This window comes from Chaetodon trifascialis, chromosome 2, assembly GCF_039877785.1.
Source record: "Chaetodon trifascialis isolate fChaTrf1 chromosome 2, fChaTrf1.hap1, whole genome shotgun sequence".
In the NCBI taxonomy this organism is placed as follows: domain Eukaryota; kingdom Metazoa; phylum Chordata; class Actinopteri; order Chaetodontiformes; family Chaetodontidae; genus Chaetodon; species Chaetodon trifascialis.
Window position 1 is genome coordinate 2,004,404 of NC_092057.1, and position 22,098 is coordinate 2,026,501.

Here is a 22,098-nt window from a genome sequence, read left to right on the forward strand (position 1 = left end):
GTTGGAGGGAAGACTTGGTGCCTACCTGAAGGTTGTGTCTCTCCAGTCTCATCTCCAGAATGTTGTTCTGCTCCTCCAAGCGTTGTCGCTCTGCCTCTAAATCTTCAATTTTCTGTCTGAAAATTGCAGGCATACACGCTCACTTCCTTGTTTATTAAAACCAACTAGCAGAATAACGACTATGCACATCAGTGACTCAATAAGTTATCCTAAGATAAAGATTAGGCATGTGAAGTCTGGCTGAATTAATCCACCCTTGGTATATGCATGAATCTTTTATATCCTAGGTTTTGAATTCTTTGCAACAGGTCGTGTATGTGTGCTAAGCACCTGAGTATGCTGACTTCTTCTTTGGTCACTAAAGAACTGCTGTCGGCAGCAGAGGCCTGCTGCTTCTTCACAGACTCCAGCTCCAGCTCCACCTAGGACAAACAGAGGAGAAAACGGGCTTGGTGCACTAACATCAGACCACCTTTGGCCGTGTGCCTGGCAGAAACCTTGTGGCTGCAGATAAATGCTGCGGACTCTACTGCAGTGTGCTGCTATCTGTTCAAGTCGGACATCCAGACAAACAGACACACCCTTTATACACAGCTCCGTTTCACATTTCAATCTCCACATTTTCAAACGTTCGATCTTTTTCCCAAGTTCTTGTTTTCGTCCGCCTGCATCTTAGTTAGTTCCTCTCTGATCTTACTCTCCTGTCTGCAATTATCCCTCATTTCCATTTGCACACCCATTTCCCTCTTCTTCTGACAGCATCTGTCTGTCTCGCAGCTCATCCTCACTCTCAGGCTCCCCAAGACGGATAAGTAATTACTGCTATACCAGACAGGTGGATTTCACGCGTCAATACTCATTGCCATGGCTATGTTGATGTCTCCTCGGCAACCAGGAGCCATGAAAAGAAGGGAGATCATAGAACAAGGGAAGACACAAAGACAGATGCACATAGTGTGTAGGAGAGTTTAGGTCACACCTGCCGACTGTTTGCTTTATCCTGGTTTACCATCATCATTATTTTTTTTACAGCAGTCTACTTTCTGTAGCTTTTCTGGAATTTCAACATCCTTCAGTTGAAAAAAAATATACACAGCAAACTTAACAGATGGACTTTTTTTACTTCATTCACAGACCTGATCTGACCACAAAGCCACAGAACTTGTACCATAAATGCAAATCCAGCTAAATAAGACTGTCCCTTTGCAAAGGTCTACAGGACTAACGCCATTATTCAGCACACCAGAAAAAGAGATGTTTGTCGGCATGTTAGTGACACAGGCATTAGAGCATCTTTGACTCACAGAGAGCCACACCTGCGCAGATAACAGTCACAATGAACAAGGTACCTGAGCAGCGTAAGCGTTAAAATCTAAGGTTACGATGTCTGTCTGATCATTAAGTAGCAATTAAGATTTCTAGGCATTCGAATGCCACAAAGCCTCTTTTTTCTGTCTTTTTTTTGCATGTCTGTTCATTCTGTTTAGACCCATTACTTTTCATCTGAAGACGGGGTTACACCACCATTATTAGTATTACACTATTGGGAGAATTACATTCAAACAGTGCCTGCGTAGGATCGTTTTCAACTCCTGTGATCCGATTTCAAATAACTTCAGACTATCGTAAAATACAAAAGTTACAATTAAAAAAATATATAAAATTCTCTGCATCGGTCCAGGTTCGTTGGCGTTGACCCTTTCAGAAACAACATTTTCACTGTGGTCAAAAGCTGCAAAGGGAGGCATGCATGACTAGTCTAGCAGCAATCTAAAAGCTTCCCCTTGGCTGACTGTTTCCGGTGGTGGTGGATGAGCTAACCCAATCTCAACTTTAACACTCCAAAGTTTCTTTAAATATTTATCGGTTACTTTTCAAAATCCACATGTACCATCTTCACACCGGCATAAATTAGATTCACTGCAAGGTCCTTCATCAAAAGATGGCTGGTTGGTTTTAAGATGGTTCGCCTGTTACTCCCAATATTTCTTTCTTCCAAAACGTTGCTGAAGAACACTACAAGCAAATGGCAGCAGTTGAGTTTTCATTAAAACAAAGTTATGACTGGTGGGTTCACTGCATGCCACATTAAACCGAGCGCACAGACCAAACTGCCTCCTCAGTTACCTCATGATAGGTTGATGACGAACGATGCAGCACTCAAAAGGATTTTTTTTTTTTTTTTTCACTCCACATGAAACACACAGGGGCTACGTTACATCGCTTACAGCAAACTTCATGGACAACAATGCGGGAAAAACAGCATCACTGATCTGTTTTAACGGATTATTCTCCAGTCTGGATGAGCTAAAAACACAGAATCCCTCAGCACGTTAGCACGTCGTTCACTGCCGAGCCTGTCCGTAAACCACTACGACAACATTATCTGCACTTCACTTGTCTCTCCTCTCCTTCGCTCCTTTTGGGTGGAGGGGCTAACCCCACCCTCAGTGAAGCACAGAGAGGAGACGACATTAATGACTGAGTGAAATTTTAGCAGTGGTGCTCATGCTGCTACAGAAAGAAGTTATGGGGAAGGCTGGTAATGCATGTAAAGAGTTTGACTCATGTTTGGGAGCGGCGCCGCAGAGAATCACAGGGGAAACACTCACTGATATAACCGAACCAGCAAAAAATCTATTTGAGCTTCAACACCATTAGAATAAATTCAATGAGCGCTTTGTGCTCCGTAAAGACATCAATACTTTCATACCAGCGACTGTAGAAAGCTATCAAAGAAATTACCAGTTTGGAAGCATGACACGATTGCTGTGCTGTGCTGGTCATTCAAATGTATTTATGTTAGCATAACTGACGAGTTCATCATTATTTTTATTAAATTCTCTGATGACATCATAAAATATGACCACAGAGATTGAATGTTTCGTTCAAAAACCTCATTTGAAGCTTTGAATATTTTAAAAATGACATTAGGTACAGGCCTATGTTCTATTTTGAAAATTTTGTTTTTTGATTTAAAGTCAATCGTGGACTACAAAGAGAAGTTAAATGGAGTCGAATGCACACACCAGTGTGTTTTGTGTGAATGTCTCAAGAAAAAACAAAGTGTGTGCAGTGTGTGTGGACATGCATACGTACTGTCTGCAGCTGCAGCTTCAGAGTCCCTGTCTCTTCCTGTGCTTTGCTCAGCTGGACCTGAATCGAAGGACAGAAAAAAGGGGAAACGGTCACAGATGTGAGAACAAAAAAATAACTTCCTGTCCTTCTACTACTGATACAGTGTTGACAGAAACAGCATGTGAGCGGAGAAGAAGCGGCCATATTTTATCCAAAGTGTGCTGCTCATTTGCTCAGCCTTCTTCTTTTTGTTCCAGCGTTGCTCACAACGCCGCTCGTCTATCACAAGTTTTGATATCTGCCAGTTCGTTCACTGAGCGCGTCAACGAGCAGCAGCCGAGCAGGACGCATTAACATTGCCTTTAGCCACGGGAAAAGTGTCACTCAACAACATGCGTACTGGCCGACAGCGCAGAGGAGCGTAAATAAGTATCTGCATTCAAATTTTGTAATTGTGAAAATAATAAACTTAGCGACGGATGCAAGTGTTGTACAGTATTAGTGCGTGTGTGCACACACGCCGGCACACGCACCTCCATCTCTGCATTGTGGCTCTGAGTCTTCTGCAGCACGTCCTCTGCCTCTCTGAGCCGTTTGCTGAGTTGGGGAGAGTACTCCGTGGGCGCCAGTTCACTATCGTAGGACTCGAGTATGGCCCGCATCCCATCACGCTCCTGTAACACACACATCCACATCAGCATAACCCTTCAAAACAAAATACAAAATCCTGCTGTATGCTTTATTTCCATGTAGCAGAGGATGAAGTCATGACCTCACAGAATTTTGTGCTTCTGGATATGTTATGTTTGTGTGCATGAGAGCGAATAAACTGAGAATATCAAAGCTCTTTGATCTTTTTCTGATTTGTCTGTGTCACTTTTGTATGACTGTGCAGTGCATTAATATGACAGGCGAATGTCTTTGTAAATGAGGAACAAAGTATGAGGCAGCTGCGCCTTTCTCATCCAAGCTGTGACAAGAGAGGCTTAAGGTTACGCTCGTGCTCATCTGCATTTCTCCTCATGTAATCATCAAATCAAAGACAAATGTCTTTGTAGACAAAGAAGAAGAAGAAATCAAAAAATTAAACCAGAGACTCCTGACAGAGAGATGTCTTTGCAAATGAAGCATATAATATTATGCTGCCTCATCTCTCCTTTTAGAAATGTGATGAGATCATTTAAAAATTCTGATGATTGCTTTTTCTCCTCTATAACACTGGAATGAAAGCTGTGTCCTCAACGCCGTGCTCTGTCCAGTAAATCAACACACCAAGCAGATGCTTCTCTTTGAGAGGAGAGGATAAAAACCTCTTCAAGTCATCGTCCTCTCAAGTGTCACTCAGACTGACACGTCGTCTCCAAATAGCTCACGAGTCTGTCAGTGTGTGTCTGTCTGCCTGATGCCTGAGTGCGTATGTTCGTTCGCACACACAAAAACATGCATGTCTCGGGAAGCACGAACAAAAATGTATAGAAGGAGAAGTCGGCCATCTACAGGACATATCAGAAATTGAAGACGGTGAAAAAGGGAATTATTGTGTATGATTTATGCTCTACTTTGCGATGTTTGAAGAGAAAGGAGCAGTACATCCTGTCGTCAGCTGAACAGCTAAAATCAGCCCCTGGTTGAGTATCTGTGATGCCACTTAGAGAGAAATACTCCATCAAAAACGGTACAATGCGTAAAAATATCAACACATTACCTGATAGAACATTTTAGCTTGTAGCGGTAATGACTGATTACGACATTTAATTCATGCGTTGACATCGTAAATCTGTACTGGTTGCCAGGCAACATGATGAGTGAGAACAATCTAATCTATTTTAAAAAAGCCAAACAGCCTGTTTATTAATGCAAATTCACTGTCAGTCAGGACGCTTAAAATGTCAGATTAGCTCATGGGCTAGTATCTGAAAACAAACCGTGATTACCCTAATCAGATTCAGCCTTTGATTAACCAGATCAAAACCAGCATAATCCACTTAAAGATGACTAGTCTGGTTCATTTAAAAGCACTATATATGAAATCATCCTTAATTCAGCTTGATTTGTTTTGCCACTGAAGGGGCATCATTTGTCATGCTCGGTAACACAATTGGCCAATAAATCCTGAGAGAAACTTGGGAAGGAGAGAAGAGGAAGACCAACAGACTGAACAGAAGTAAATACAAAACGGTACAGACACATTTAGAGGTCAGTGTGTATGTGTCTGCTGCCAGTCCTAACCAGCAGGCCCTTTGGCTATTTACTGTCTATTAACGTGTAATGAAATTCACTCAATCTAAATCAAAAATCTGACGGCATTCCTCTGATAAAACCCTCATTTTAAAGAACACACAAACAGGGAGCGGGAAGAAAGAGTGATAAAACTATGGTTACAGTTTTCATCATCTATTCTTTAAAAATTGCTTTTATGTCAGCTGTTTTATCTGGTGCGTGAAGATGTGACCATGCCTGTAATGAGTCCACGCGTCTGTCCCACAGAAACAAAGCGCCTGAGCAGGGCGGCGGTAGCATGAAGCAGACGTAGCCTCGTGGTGGCGAGGGAAATTTGTTCGCCTCTCTTCTTCTTTAGCAGCTGCTGTCAAGGTGAAGCTGAGCAAGGCCCTTAATCATCATTGATTTGTGCCCCAGTATGTGGCTAAAGTCATTCCCACAGGTGAAGGGGGAAATAGAGAGCAGTGCACCTTAGAGCGCAAACGAATACTTGACCAATACAAAATGAATCGACAACAACGATTAATAGTTACTGTCACACACTTGCCTGGTTCCAGCTAAATGTAAGTATTCTGGTGGAGCTGGGCGATACAGTATATCCAATTAAGTACAATTAGTGTTACTGCCCAATGTATAAAATGTCTACATCTTGGCAATCAAGTTATTACAATATGCAAGAAAGGTTACTTTTAATCCGAAAGTAACAATGACAGCTGGCTACATTCAGTATCTTACAGTAATGAATAATAACAACAAAAATATTGCAGCCCATCTATCACATTATATACGCATGTTGTGCTTTTCTTGGAATTAAACAAAACGAATTAAAGAAAAAAGATGAATGAAAGACTAAATATAATTGGGCAGTTGCAGATATGGTTGGGTGAAAGGCAGTAATATACTCAACTACAGTCTTTAAATATAACTTTTAGCTGGCTGGATGGAACAAAATGCTCAGCGAGACATCCCTGAATAAACAAGATTTACTGCCTCATGGCTGTATGCTTCTGGAAAACAGGTCAAGTTGCAGTTTCCATCCATGTGTGTCCAGACACATATCAGAAAATAGTTCTGTTTGTTGTTGCAGAACATTATGATGTCACAGTGACACTGACCTTTGAGATTTGGATATAAAATGTCATCACTTCAACAGTTTATCCTATGAGACATTTGTGGGAAATTTTGGTAGCAAATGAATTCTTGAGTTATGGCCAAAAATGCATTTTGTGCAGGTCCAAGAGGAAGTTTGTGCCAGATGCAATGAAATTCACTCCAGGTCTTTCTGAGTTCACAGCAACCAAATTACAATCAGTTCATCCTTGAGGATAAGTGCTCATTTGAGCCAAATTTGAAGAAATTCCCTCGAGGTGTTCCTGAGATGTGGCGTTCAGGAGAATGTGGCAGAGTATAGACAACATGGTAACATGATGCTTACAGCCACAGCTGTTGCCTGCATGGCACAATGAAGGGGTCAAATTATTCAAAAAGCCCTGTATTCAAAAACAAGTGCACTGGATATTGTTTTAACAACTATTATTTATGAGCGCTCGCTAAAGTGTGGCTGGTTGAATGCTGTCTCAAAACAGTCAAAACAGTCTTGGGCCAAACCAGACTTTCAGCATGCCTGTAGCCCTGCTTAGTTATGGTGTTGGGTGTGTGTGTGAATGTGTGTGTGTGTGTATGATTTGTGTACTAAGAGACTGAGTATGTTGACCTAGGGAATTACACACACTGAGAAATCGATATCACAGGGAGGTCTGGTCAGGAACTGCAGAGCAGGGGGAAGCAGGCCAGACAAATTGAGGAGTCACATGACCTTTGTTGACCAATCAGAGTGGGCCGGGGGGGGGGCAGAAGGGCAGATTAGGAATTCTGCCTTGAGACTCAAGTGTGTGCTGCGTTCCCTGAGCGTCAGGGCGATGGTGCAGGGTTTGAACACTTGTGCAGTGTGTTTATGTGTTTGTGTGCGTTTGATGGTTGGGGCACCTTGGTTAGTAAAAGTACTCTCTTCTGTAGTCGACGGACAAGAGAGTCCTGTGTCTCCCTCTTCTTCTGCTCCTCCAGAGTCTTGCTGCGCTGCTGGGACAGCTCTGCACGGAGCTCAGACTGCGAGCGCTCCACACTCCTCACACTGATAAATGAACAGGCGGAAAGCAAAAGGGTGTTTGTCAGTTAATAGCAGGGGAGAGGAGAGGGCAGGCCGGGATGGAAACAGGCTGATTAGTGCTGAATGTTCAGACAATCTGACAAAAGTGATCTATAGTCAATTTAGAGTAATACTCCCTAACAGACAACTTACCTGACTGACACCAAATAATTTTGAGACAACTGTCCAGAAATCATTTGCAGCAGCGATTTGTTCCAGGTCTGATCAATAGGACAATAATTATAGCAGAGCACAATAATTACACTTCACGCTCCCTTCACCATTCCCTCCCGCACCCACCACTCGCTCATTCTGCTGTTTCTAATATTTCATAATGAGCCCAACGCGCTCAGCAGAAGAGAGATGCTCGTTAGCTAATGGAAGCTTTCTTAGTTGGACTGAGCGGCAGCATTAATATATACCAGAGCATGCGCACAGCCCTCCCCACAGACATCACCTCTGCCTAAACAGGACAAGTTTAATTAGCGAATTCCCTCTCTCTCAATCGCAATCACACACACACACACACACACACACACACACACACACACACACACACACACACACACACACACACACACACACACACACACACACACACACACACACACACACACACACACACACACACACACACACACACACACACACACACACACACACACACACACCCAACTGTCAGGAGTGCTATCAGAATCAGAACCAGTTTAATTAACTTTGTGACAATTAAGGACTTTTCAGAGATACGCTCTAATAGATACATGGGGGGAGAGAGGCATGCAGGCAGGCAGAGTGAGACGAAAAGGTCTGAAGGCAGACCGAGGGATTTTGTGTAAGTGTGAGGAAGTGTTTGTTACCGGCTGTTCAGTGTGTAGTTCTGCTCTTTCAGAGCGAATTCTCTCTGCTGGATCTGAATCACCTCCCTGGACAGATCCTCTGGTTTCCTACAGACAGACGCACAGAACGGTTTGCATACACATGTGTACTCAGGCACGCACTCACAGACACACACAATGAAAAATCAATCTGAGTGAGAGAGCAGAAAGGACAGAGAATAGATGAAAACGACGGCTTCTCCATATTCTTTTGTTAGTCGGCCAGTGGGGAGCTGTGAAATAAAATGACATGAGCAGCAGAGGGAGAGATGAGGGGAGGATAGTGGGCTAAATACTGGTCACAGCTCTACAAAACAAACTCACTCTGTGGGAGAGATTGGCAGATTACAAAACACATAAACACTCAATGGGAAGGCAACAATGCAGAAGGTCACATACTCTGACAGAGATGCGCCACATGACCTCCAAAATCCTGAAACTATGGATCCGTCTACAGAAAAAGTGAATGTCATTACCTCTTTATCTCTTGTGAAATGGCCGTACGTTACAGGAGTTTATTAATTTTGCTGCCACCCAGCAGTTAAAATTACAATGATGCAGCACGTTCAGAAATACAACTCAACATCATGAGGTTCAGTGCAGTCGTGGCAGCAAAAGACTCGAAACTTTTAACCCGCAGGAGGTCGGTGTAACATTGCAATCTTCCATACCAAAATTCGAGCGTGTAATCCACCTTCAGGTTTCACTAGAGACCGCCAGCGGTGGCCTGAGATCTGATATTGTGCTGCAGCATGAGGCAATCCGCTGAGTCATGTGACAAATTAGAAAAGGCTGAGCAGTCGAGGAGAACATCAAGGCTGGAAAGTGAGAGTGTGCCGTGTGAAAGTTGGGTGGCGTGGATTTAACAACGCTTCCGCTTCCACTCAGTGGAGCCTCAGGTATGGAAATAATCTCATGACTAAAATATGAGCCCATGAATCATATGACGGAATAACTATGGTACCCAAAGTAGGTAATTCCACACTGCCCGGAGCAGAGAGGGATTAGCCTTCTGCTAAGATTATACGAGAGGCTCTTTTTCAGTCTTCTTCTGTTTTTTGTTTTTCCCCTCACAGGTCATGGCCCAGACATCTCTGCTGATGGTGCAAGCAGTGGGTTGGTTGCATATTATTGGGTGAGATGTCTTGAACGAGGTATAGAAACAGACTGTCAGAGTGCTGCAGGTCTGTGCAGAGGAAGTGATTCTCACAGCAGAGCCTTGTTTAAGTGTTTTAGAAAATACCTGTGATAAGAGCAGCGCACTCAACAACCCAAAGACAAACTCATCGTTACCACTGGTCATGTGTTTTCACACAGGGTAGCTCATTTTTTAATCTTCGAAACTTAAAGCTCAAAGCCATCATGTGTGAACTCTGACATCTATCTGAGCGATACTGACAGCATCTACACACCCACTGCTCTAAAGTCCACTCAGATGACAGAGATCAGCTTTGTGGGGAAAAGGCAGTGTTACGACAACATTTTCACCAAATATTTCTCATTCACACAATTCAATCCTGTTGAGGACTGCACATACTGGGGCTGAAACTAATGGTTATTTTCACTATCAATTAATCTATCTATGGTTTTTGTTTGAATTGAAAATGCTCATCACAATTTCCTCAGCCTGAGGGGACGTCCTCAAATTGCCTGTTTTTTCCTGCCAAACACAAATGTTTTCAGTTTACAATGACAGAGACAAGCAGGAAACCCTCCCATTTTAGATGTTGTAGTCAATCAGCATATGATGTTTTTGATAACTAATATTCTTATTGTTGTTTGAGGAAACACAAACACACACACACACCAACACCTCAAACTGCATTTCTGACTCAGAAATACTTTCTAAGTTCTACTTTTCTAAGTTCTTTCTTTCTTCTTCAGACACACATGCGCCAAACAGTCTCAATACTCTTTGTAACTGGTGAAAGCATTACTGGAGAAGAAACCCATTTCCAGAAAACCTCCCCGTATATTTTCACTGCCGGTCTCTACAACATAGAAAATATTTTCATTCCATTTCTGTCAATCTTATTTTCAATTGTCAAGCCAGGGGGTGCACACATAAGCAAGCACAATGTTATCAGACTGTGTAACAGAAGGAAAGGAAATAAAGACCAGCGACCAGCCAAATGCTGGCAAATTCAAGCTGTGGCTGTGGGGCTTGTCGACTCCACCAGACAGCGGCACTGATTGTTGCTGGTGTGGGTTAACTTCCGGCCAAAAGTTATTTTCGTCTGGCAAAGCAGCACAAATGGCTGGTAAGAAACCAAGTCCTTTGCTGTAAGAGACAGGCCCCTCAACTACAGCGCCATTGTGTTTACTCCTCATTAACAACTGCTCCACAACATATTCTCTTCACACCACTAATGACCACCCCAAAATGTCTCGTGGCAGAAGGAGTTACAATATGTAATCGAAAGCAACACAATGAATTAAGTATCAGTAGCTTACAGTTATGAGAAATGACTCAGAGGCCAGCAAAATCAACAAATCAATAATACAAATACACAGTGGCGTGCCAAAACAGCCCAGCCCTTATGAGATATTTCATATTTTATGACTGAAGAAGAAGCCCAAAAAAGGGGGGAAGCTTTGTTTTGATGTCAACATTAATTCAGACGCTGTTACGTGACTGATGGCACTGATATTATCATTCTGTCACTGCAGCGTCATCAATTTCCTTTTCTTGCTGATCATTCCACAAAAACAGCATAATGACATAAATCCAGACTGGGTTCCACTCATTCCACCATTCTTTAACTTAAAAATACGTAGCTGAAAAGACTCAGGACATAAATGAGGAAGTCATGATGGCGTTTTAACAGCCTATGCAGCAATCACGAAATGCCACTAACGCACAAGTGCGAATCAATACTCATTTTCACGTGGACTGTTGGACTGAATGAACTGAAGGTGAACAGACTGCTGAATGAAACGCTCTCGCTTTCCATTTGCTTCCACATCACAGGACTGTGTGGGGAAAACAACATCCTGACAATTAACTTGGCCATTTAGTAAACAGTAAAAACAGCTTGAAGGAGTTCCTAACGGTTGATTTGCAAGCTGCGTTAACCTTTACTTTTGATCAGTATGAGCCTCACACATATGGCTGCCCTTTCGAAGCTGTATGTGCAACGCAGTTTTTTTTTTTCTCCCGGCAACAGCACTCAGGCAGCCAATGACATAGCGGTCTGAACACCTGAATTTTGAGGAAGGCTTCAAATTTCCAACTCGATTTGCTCATGATGACAGCCTAGACGGACTTAAATTTTCACAGCCCAACCAAATATTGTGTATATTAAACTGAGGTTGGTACTGCATTCCTGTGATCCTCCCGGGTCTTTTAATAACTGCAAAATTAACAAATGCAATCAGGCTTCAAAACATATTATGTAAGAGCAAAATGAAATCTTACATGAGGAAAGGATTTCACTCCATTTCATAATTTTTACAGTGCGTCTACCTTTTCCTTCTTGCCCTGTAGGAAAGTGTAACACACATTTTCTAAACACAAACACACACACACACACAATAAACAAACCAGAGTTGCTGTGTGGATGTATTCCACTTAACATTCTGTTTACATCATGGCCAGAGTTAATCACAGAGAAAATGGCGTGTGCGTGCGTGCACGTGTGCATGCATGCATGCGATAGGACAAGGCTGCAGTGTTTATAATCTGTCAGATCTGCTTCACTGCTCACAAGGAAACATGCAATCATTCTCTCATTACCAGTTTTGACTGGATGCATTGAGACACACTCAGGAGCACACAAAAGCAGGTATACAAGCAAACACACACACCTATACAGCTGGTGAAATCAATCCACGGTGATGAGGCACATTTATTTGGAAGGACGACAGCTCCTCCTAGTGGCACTCATTCATATTTCATCAAAAATGTTGAGCTAACACTTGCGAACACTCGTCTATCTCTGTTTCTCTGGCTCACAATCTCACTCGTTTGACAGTGTCTGACCTGATGTTGAGTCCTGTAGATTGGCCCAGATTTTCCCAGGCCTGGAGCTTCTCTGCCAACCTCTAAGGATTCGAGAAACCATAGGTCAAAGGTCTGTACATTACACGTATAGCAAGCACATGATATTACTATGACAGCAGTCAAGTGCAATCAATTTATTGATTGGCTTTAATATAATCTTCATTTCATGTTCATAGTAGAGGTCAATGTGACTACCAACACGATACAGAGTGAAACAACACAATGTCACAACCACACAGCGTTTACCTCCTTCTCCAGTTCCATATTGACCAGCTCTTCTTTCGTCTTCGCCATCCTCTCCAGCTTCCTCCTCAGGCCCTCCACCTCCTCTTTCAACAGGCTGCAATTCTCTCTGCTCTCCCTGGACAGAGCGGAGCGAACAGCAAAGACAAAGAGCACAAAACACAACATTAACTTTAAATCCTGTCTGGTGTAGGAAAGATATACGTTTTCTAAATCCCTGGCTACATTCACCCTCTCACGTGATTTTAAAATCACATTTTAGTTGTAGTGAGATCACAGTAACTTTGTTTATACACGCACGCACATGTTGGGTTTTCATCGCATTGGGGACATTACATATGACCATTCATTTCCTGGAGACTTACCCTAACCTAACCTTAACCCCAGTCTTCACCCTAAAATGAAATTACTTACATTATGGGGACCTGTATTTTGTCCCCACAAGTATGGCGAGTCCCCACGATGTGACGCAGGAAATTGGGCGACATATTAATCTGTATTGCATTAATCGGATTATTTTAAAACTCAGATTACGTGTGTGGTTTCTCTGTAAAAATGGATCAAATGGGTTATAATAACAAAGATGAGCAGAGAGGAAGGAGTGTTGAGTTTTTTCAGCTGCAAATTACAACCGTTCAGCACTGCAGAGGGCAGCGGATAGACATTATCACTGATGATGTTATCAGGTTACTTTCCGACTTGATATTACTCTTCCCATTCTACTTCTTGTCCATGCACATTTTCCTAATAAACAAAGCTCTCTTACACCGAGCTAAAGGTTGAGCCCCCCTTCATATCAATGGGTCCCCAATGGAGAGGGCAGACAGCTTCAAGTACGCATCACTGAGGGCCTCACCTGGGCGCTGCATACTAACTGAGCGGTGAGAAAGGCAAGGCAGGGACTCACTTTAGACGCTTGAGGAAACACTACTCCTGCACCATCATGAGCATCCTGACAGGGAACATCACTGCCTGGTCCAGGAGCAGCACCGAACAGGCCATGAGGCCCTGCACAGCGTGTGCTCTGTTCAGCTGAACATACAACAGGCACTGCTCTACCTCACCGTAAGGATTTTTACACCTGGTGCTGCCAGAATAAGGCTGGGGGAATCATTAACAACCCCAACCACTCTGATAACGGCCTTTTCTACCTGCTGCGGTTCAGAGGAAGGTACTGGATAGATCAGATCAGCACACAGCTTCTACCCTCAGGCCACTAAGAGCCTAAAGGAAGCCACTGCCGGAGGCTAATTATTCCTATTTCTATTCTATTTAAACTTTCTCTTTTTAATGGACAAGCTGAACCAACTGATGGGTTTACATTTCACTACGATTGTGTCTTATATGATTACATGTGACATATGTTAGCAAAATTATACTTCATCCCTTATCTTGAGAAAGGAAATTAAGTTTCATGCATTAAAATGATGTTTCTGAAATCAGAAATCTGCCAACAGGAATAATCATGTGACAGAAAGCACACACGATGTGGTCTGACAGCACCCAGGTGACACAGAACACACCGTACAAACCTGAACAGAGTGTCTGGTTTGGAGGATGCAAACACACGAGCAATGTCACCTGTCACCTAATGCCTCCTAGTGGTATGATGATCTTAAGTCACACTGAAATGTCAAGAAGTTCAAAGCAAAGATTTTGAGCACTGTGGGGTCATACTAGGCTGTAGTCTTTAAAAATGAAAGCCTGTCGGTTTAATTGAAAGGAACTTAAAAAGGTATTTCACCTGAGGAAGGCATTATCCTCTCTGAGGTGCTTCAACTCCTTTTCCAGGTCTGGAACCTTCGCCACCTCTGCCTTAACAGTCTTCACGATGGCGACATCTTGCTCCTGGAGGGCAAGACGTCTCTCCAACTCCTGCCAAAGTGTGAAGAGAGAAGTCATCCAAAACAGCAAAGTGTGTATTCAGTGCACTACTCGTCCTTGTTACAAATACAGACATCATTTAAGATTTAAATGATCTAAATAGCTTTTATGTTCAAGAACCATAATCATGTAAAAATCAAATCACACACACATGTGAAGCAAACTTTCAACCTATGCTACGTAATTTAACAACAACTGTAATTACTGCCTTGCAGTTGTATGTCTTGCCAACCAGTCAAGTTGAAGTTCAAGCCAATAAAAACAAATAGAACGGTCAAAGTTGTGACATTTCAGGGTTTAGATTGATTCACGTTAACTCATGCACTGAGTAACATGCTAGAAAACATCCCACCTTCCAGTCCACCAAAGTTGCTGTTAGCCTTTCAGCTGTGCAGTGAATTAAATTATCCTTATCCAGTCTATAGCTCACTAACATTAACTTACAAAGACGGAAAGGCAGCAAAACATCCTTTCATTCATCATTCACTCATTCACCGACAGATTCTTCGTTTGTGATGAAACATTACAAAGCCAGCCTGTTGAACGTGACCAGCTTGTGCTGTTTCCACAACAGCTGCACTGCAATCTCTCCTTAGAACGATGTGCTGAATGTGGCTTCATTTGAGCAACACAAGTAGGAAAATGAAATAATTTAAAACAAAGCCTACTTGTCTTCATTCATCTGTACTGCTTAATGCCACCCATTACACCCACAGTGTCGCCTAAACTACTTAGCTCGAAGTTTGGCTGACTGCCATGTAATATTCTCACTATGAAACTATTTATAATGTCAGCCTAACATTTGATCCTGTGGTCAGCTATGACTCACTAATGTCTGTAACAGTCACCGTAGGTACAGTGTTTCCATCACCTACAAAACAAGGCAAACATTGTAGGTGCACTCTGGTATTTAAATAGCACTACACTTGACCACAAGATTGACTTTTTGTGGTTCTTCGCTTCACACGGCAGCATCACACAGCATTTACAGGCAAAGCTACGCTGCCACCTAGTGAAGATGCCAGTACACTACACCAGTACGCCAGCTGCTGTAAGAAAACCAGAAAAAAAAAGAAAAAAAAAAAGGTCAGCATCGTGTATTGGCCTGTGCGGATTGGCACTGTGCTGGCAAATATCCTTGGGTAAGATACAGCTCCCACTGTGGTGTGCCATCAGTGTGTGAATGGTTAAAGCTGTTAATGAGCAGGCAGACTAGCTACCATTGTATGAAAGTGTGTGTGAGTGGGTGAATACAGACTTGTGTTATTAAAGAGCTTTGAGTGGTCGTCGGACTAGAAAAGTGCTGTATAAATACAGTCCATTTACCATTTTACCATTTACTTGTTGTGTGATTGTCTGCATTTGTCTTTGAAATCCTCCTCATCCGGCCACGCTGTCAGTTTTCTATAAACATAATTAGGAGCTAACTGCTCCGACTCTGCTGGACCTGGCGTCCCCAACTTATCATCCGTGATGGGGGATGAGAACAACAAGCAGTAAAACTGAAATTACACAATACAAATGTCACATCCTACTTTCAATTCAACATGTAGACTGTAAATTCAGAAACAGTCTGTCTCCTTTACAAACTAACTATTCAAACTGGCATGTTTTCATCCCAGTTTGTACAAAGCAGACAAGCTGGTCCACCATGTTCAAACTCGGTGATCCCAAACTGAGAACAAAGAGTGGGCTAAAGTGATGTCCGCTGTGTTGAACATACCTTAATCTTGATGATGTGCTCTGAGCAGGAGGACTGGGCAGCTTGGAGACTTTGGCAAAGTTGAGAGACTTCCTGATACTTCCTGATTTTAATACCAATCAGATAGAAATGTGTGGTCAGCGTTGTCTTAGGCACCACAGCTCACAATACAACAGCACGATAGAGAGCAGCAGTCTGTTTAAGTGTCTGTACCCGCGTTGTAAATCTAACTGTTCCTGCAGTTCCTGTTTTTCCAGAGATTGAGTAGAAATTGTCGAGTCTTGGTTTTGAATCTTCTGCTTCAGCTCTCTGATCTCATCCTTCAAAGAACTGATGGTCTGGGAACAGATTACAGAGGTAAGCCCACATAAGATAAGAGACATGACTGGAGTACAAACACAGTGTGTGTGTGCATGTGTGTGTGTGTGTGTGTGTGTGTGTGTGTGTGTGTGTGTGTGTACCTGGTTAGCAGTGTTCAATTTAATATCTCGCTCCTCCAGTTTCTTGTTCAGGCTCTCCAGGTTCTTACGGAGAGCACGATTTGCCTCTACTTGCTCTGATAGGGTCTTAGCCGCTCCAGCCTCTCTCTCCTCCAACTTTTTTATTCGCCCCAAGAGGTCCTGGTTCCGATCAACCTCGTGCTGTAACACAAAAGGTTGAGAAGCAGGTTTTACCCAGTGTCTTCTCTGACACTTAGCAGTTTATGCAATATCCTGAAGGTAAGAGAGTGCCGAAGAAGAAGTCTGTCTACAAGTCTGTGCGCTAACTCGGTAATATTATAATTAATTGTCACCACATGGCACAAACGGTGCCATCTCCACAATCTTGTCTTGAAGCACTTTGAAAGTTCTTTTGCATATACCAGACTGCTTTTATTGATTTTGTTCTGCTTTGAACACTAATAATCCCCACATGTTGCTTAAAAAAGCTACTCAGTTGAAGATTAATCCTTTTTTGATTAAGTGGTATTCATCTTTTTTTTCCCCTCAAAAAAAATCAAACAGGCCACAACAAATTAATTCAACACTCTCCAGTATAGTAGTTATCAATGACTGCAATGACGCATTAGTTCACTCTGTTTGTGTGTTTGTTTGTGTGTTTGTGTACTCTGTATACAAGCCAATAAGTTTGAGGTGAAATTCTCAGATGACACTGAGACATTAACCAACATTACCAGCTGCAAAGCTGAAGGGTCCAGGTTAGTGGACAGGTGTGATGAGCAACATCTGCACATGAGTGAAGGCAAGACTGAAGAAACTGTATTAGGCTCCACATGAACTGGAGACCATAGTTCTATTGCCATGCAAAGCCATGACATTAGACAGGTCACTTATTACAAATATTTAGGGGTTAACACTGATAGCCAGCTTAGCTAACACATATGGTGTAAGTCTCCCTTCCCCTCTGAGACGGCTGGTGTCTGCAGGTATGCTATGCACACTTTTAACAGAGCTGCTTAATAGAGTCCATCGTAAGCAATGGTAATATCAGCTGGTTTGGAGGTTTGTGGGTCAAACGATCAGTCTGGTTAAGGTAGTAGAGAAAATTAGGGAAACACCCAAACCCCAAGACATTTTTACTATTCAGCAGGTCAGTAGGATTTTAACTAACCTTTTCCATGTGTTGAACTCTGAGTATTGTGCTGATGAATTGTGGAAGGAGGTACAGGGTCCCAGTTGTTCTAAACATTCGTCCCTCTGTCATTTAAACTGAAACTTTTAATTGGCAACTCCTGCAGAACAGACTGAAGGGGAGGCACTAAGATAATTACAGGTTTTCTGGTAAGCATGTAAAGTGATATGTGTTTGTTTGCTTGGAGGGTGTGTATGTTTAGAGAAAAATGATAAACAGAGCAAATGGCTTTGTGACAAATTAGTTTTTTTTTTTTTTTAAATCTCAAGTTAATGCTTGAGCACGTGTTTGTATTTAATATTTTTACTGTGATGTTTGGCTTTGATGCAGCAATTCCCTGAATTCACTTTACTTTACTTTACTAACCTTTACCATGTACTTATTTGTACTATATGAACGTGTATGGATGTGTAACTTGTACCTCCAGGTCTCGCGCGCTGTCTGAAGCAGCCTTCTCTAATTCAAATCGAGCTCGCTTGTGACTCAGCTCCATCTGCTTCTTCTCCTGGTCCAGCTGAAGGTACCGATTCTGAGACTGAACCCTCTCTGCTGCCTCCAACAACTATAAGGGAAGACAAGTGAGTCAGTGCAGAGGCTGCATGTTCATACCGCCTTTACTCAGCTTACTGTTGATCTTGACAGTTTCTGTATACCTCCATGCTGCGTTTGTACTGACTCTGCAGGTTTCCGCTACCCGCTGAGTGCTCTGACAGCCGCTGCGGAGGCTCAGTGCGGCTGATGAAGGAATTGAAGGACTTCAACGTCGCGAACACAGTGGTGTCATCTTCCAGATCCATTTGAACAGTCACTGATATTGCAGTGCACACATCGAGGGTTTAGAGTGAGGAAGGGTCAGTAAATTTACAATGCAGTGAAAGAAACAACTATTCAGCTGCTAATACTCAGTCAAAAAGGTACAAAGCTCAGACAGACAGATAAATAGATATAACACTCAGCTAACCTAAAAATTAGGGGAAAAAACAAAGGCTAGTAGCTAAACGAAAGATAGCTATGGGACAGTAAGTGACATTAGCTTGATTGCTTGCTAGCACAAACACAACAAAAGAAGTTGTGCAAGCTAACCTAGCAGCTAAAAACAAGAGCTAACATTTAGTCGCTAGCGTTAAGCTACGTAACGCTATTCTGGCTTTTCGTTCCTGTCTCTTTTCAGCCGTTTAAACTGTTGTTCTCGCTCCTATGTCACTTCAGAATAGAATGCTACGTTACAACTACAGCGTGAGTGTTAGTTTCTAACGTTACAGCTAACGTTATTCAGAGGGTGCTAACACGGTAACAATCTTTCAAGGGCCGACTAGCCTTTACGTTATTACGGTCTCGCCTGGAAGTGTGTGTCCTTACCTCGGAGTTGACTTGTTTGTGAAGAGGAGCAAGTTAGTTGTAGATAAGCTATCTTTGCTCTGCTAGCGTGTTAGCTGCACACTCTGCATACTGACAAAAATCCCTCCAGTTTAACTCGAATGGGACGCGTGTGGTATCGCGAGACTTCGTTACATACCGCGAGAGTGCTAGTTGGTTTTTTCGTTTTACCAAACGAAACACGTTTTCCGTCAGTGGATGGGTGAAGTTTGTAAATGTAAAAGGCTGCAAGCTTTTTTGTTATGGCAGTCTTTATGCCTTTTCTGGCAAAACGTTATTTAGTCTCTGTATGAATCCACATTCAGAGTCAGGAAGAAGTAAGTAGACCAACAAACAGTTCACTGAAGTTGGGAAGTTCACCATCAACAACATCATCTCCACAACTGTCTGCTTCTCAGCTAATAAAACTGAGGGAAAAAAATAGTAAGGGTGATAGATTTCATGTTTTCCATCAGTCTGCCACCCGTTAGGTACCTGGATGTGTGTGAGCTCCTTGACATCAAAACAATGTAGTTGCATAGTTTGTCCCACAGAGAGCAGCACTGCTGCATTCATCGGTCTGCATTTCACACAGCATGATGATGGAGCGCTCAGCAGCGAGCTGTGACTGGCTCCTCATTACTAAAATGCACAAGGATAGTGTACCCACATAGCAGATTAATCGGGCACTGATGGCATGCATTTAGCATAGTACAAATTTAAAGATGGAAAATAAGGTATGGTCTGATCATGGCTGACATGAAAGAGGCATTAAAATGTATTGAATCACCACAAACAACCACAAATGATGCTCTTAATCTGACCTTGATTTAGCTACAAACAACACATGTTACTTAAGCTTATTATGAGCTATAAGTCTCATTCTTATGCATCCAGTTTGCTTTCACATGAATTCTTCATTCATCCCCTTGAGGAAATTCATCTTCTGCATTTGACAGCCAGAGCAGAGCTCCCAAGGACGAACTCAAGTTCTGTGACAAGTGCTGGGATCTGACACAATGATCAGAGCAGTGCTTATACCTCGCATACATTCATGTATTCTGATGTGGGAAGAAACTGGAAGGCTCACCACCAGTTAAGGTGGGGAGGAGACGTGCATGTCACATGATTTTCTGAATTCTTTGCCTGAGGGATTTCCAACGTCCACAACATTTTAGCAGTCTGCAGGGCAGCCCTCCAGAGAGAAGCAACATCGTCACCAAGACCTCGCCTGTACGCTGACAGTACTGAATGCTGAGCCACTGTGCCTCCCAGATAAACTGAGAAAACAGCTTCCGGCTCAGCAGTTGCGACGAGCTTGGAGGAGGGTAAACGCAGGGAAGGAGCAACACTTTCACATCTTGGCCATTAGCTGAGGGTTTAATCCAGAGCAGCCCGCAGCAACACTAGAATAAGCTTTAGTAGCTAATTCACCACACCATGTTCCCAGCGGAGAGCAGCAGCTGAGGGGGTCAGAGACGCTGCCCTGGCTCACCAGCATTTATGTGAGAAAAGTGCTAAAGTGCATTAAATGAACGCTAGGGGGCGCCACAGAAGGCAGTTGTTGTTTTTTTTTAAATTGGGAGAAATCCAAGGGGGAGAGGGTGGAGGAGTGTGAATTCGTCTGAAAAGGTCAGGCAGAAGACATGTCCTCTTCAGAGTGACACAAGGGCTCTCGTTCTCTCTGTCACTGTCTCCTTCTTTCTCATCGCTTCTCCCCCAAGAGTATTCTGTCTGTTTTGGTCGGCTGTCCTCACACCCCTTGGCCCCTCCCGCCTCTTTTGTCTCCTTTTCTTGGACCCCCTATCTCCCTCGCTTACCGGCTAATAGCACTTTTTCTTTACTGTCTTGCTTTATCCATCAGCCCCAGACACACACTGAGACGTGCGTACACATGTTCTCACACACACACACACACACACACACACACACACACACACACACACCATAAGAAGTAAATCAGCAGAAGTGCCTGCAGATGTGCCCTTCATTGCCATCTGTTGTGAAAAATGTGAAAGCAGCTCACAAAAAGCATTCAGCTGCTTTTGCACCCACAGCATGTAAACATCATCGCAGACATAAATACTCCAGCTTCATGTAAGTTGAAAAGGGTTAGGCAGCTGTCATCTAGAAAAACTTTTGTTACCTTGCCTTGTTGTTATCAATGTCGACTTGTACATCTTAATTAATGTCAGAAAGGTGAGAACAAATAGTGATGTTAACCAAATAGCCATAAAAAATGCATTTAGCATCACCAGCCAGGACATGTAGTAAATGTAGCACAAAATTGCGACAGACTATTAAGTTCTTTACACGTTTCTTTTCATTCCCACAGTGCTTTTGAAAAGCCTTTTCATTTCCAGGCACTCATATTCATCCTTCGTTATTGTAAACTGCGACGCATCAGGTTTATTAAGACTGCTTTTGATTTTTGAGTCATGCCAAGATGTCTGATGAAGATACCCCTCATGGGAACCGCTGTGTGAAGCCCTGAAATAGAAATGAAGTCAGTCAAATCATGTTTCACTCACATCAGACAGAGAGAGGTCATTCCAAGGTCACCCAGACACAATGTGCCGCCTCAGTGACTATTGTAACTGTAAATCTTTGTGGGGAAGTCAGAGGTGGAAAATGGACAATTAGGAGAAAAAAAAAAAAAGTTGATGAGGTAGATGAGGTAGCAGAGGGTGACGGCAGAGAAATGGGAATTTACAGGTGTGATGGTTCCATAAAGTGGGAAAAACATGGGAGACAAAAAGAAGGAAATTAGAGCAGAGATGGACAGAAAACAATGTTAGACACCACATGGGCAAAGGTTAAACAGAGGAATCAATAAAATAGTGATTTTACACTCTTCTAATGAAGGAGGACAGAGTCAATAGCTGATTCAGGCTTCCTGTGTTCTCCAGCCCCAGGGAGTACTTTAACTATATTAGCTTATGGGTGACGTGCATGCTCA

General features: G+C 42.8%; 1 protein-coding gene across 2 annotated transcripts in view; it reads right to left on the minus strand.

The window, feature by feature from the left end:
• The window catches only part of mad1l1 (mitotic arrest deficient 1 like 1), a 57,836-nt gene extending 38,562 nt beyond the window's left edge, over positions 1-19,274 (minus strand). The window contains exons 1-15 of one of the 2 annotated variants that reach the window (XM_070987895.1): positions 19,143-19,274; positions 18,437-18,591; positions 18,205-18,345; positions 16,613-16,792; positions 16,365-16,489; positions 16,173-16,254; positions 14,310-14,440; positions 12,569-12,683; positions 12,302-12,363; positions 8,302-8,388; positions 7,285-7,429; positions 3,612-3,752; positions 3,100-3,156; positions 331-422; positions 26-116 (exon numbers count right to left, since the gene is read on the minus strand). In XM_070987895.1, the coding sequence (XP_070843996.1) occupies positions 26-116; positions 331-422; positions 3,100-3,156; positions 3,612-3,752; positions 7,285-7,429; positions 8,302-8,388; positions 12,302-12,363; positions 12,569-12,683; positions 14,310-14,440; positions 16,173-16,254; positions 16,365-16,489; positions 16,613-16,792; positions 18,205-18,345; positions 18,437-18,580 (1,593 nt within the window). In that variant the 5' untranslated portion in view covers positions 18,581-18,591; positions 19,143-19,274. Of the gene's footprint in view, positions 1-25; positions 117-330; positions 423-3,099; positions 3,157-3,611; positions 3,753-7,284; positions 7,430-8,301; positions 8,389-12,301; positions 12,364-12,568; positions 12,684-14,309; positions 14,441-16,172; positions 16,255-16,364; positions 16,490-16,612; positions 16,793-18,204; positions 18,346-18,436; positions 18,650-19,142 lie in introns of both variants that reach the window. The other variant, XM_070987902.1, reaches the window with a different exon arrangement.
• Positions 19,275-22,098: the final 2,824 nt, after the last annotated feature.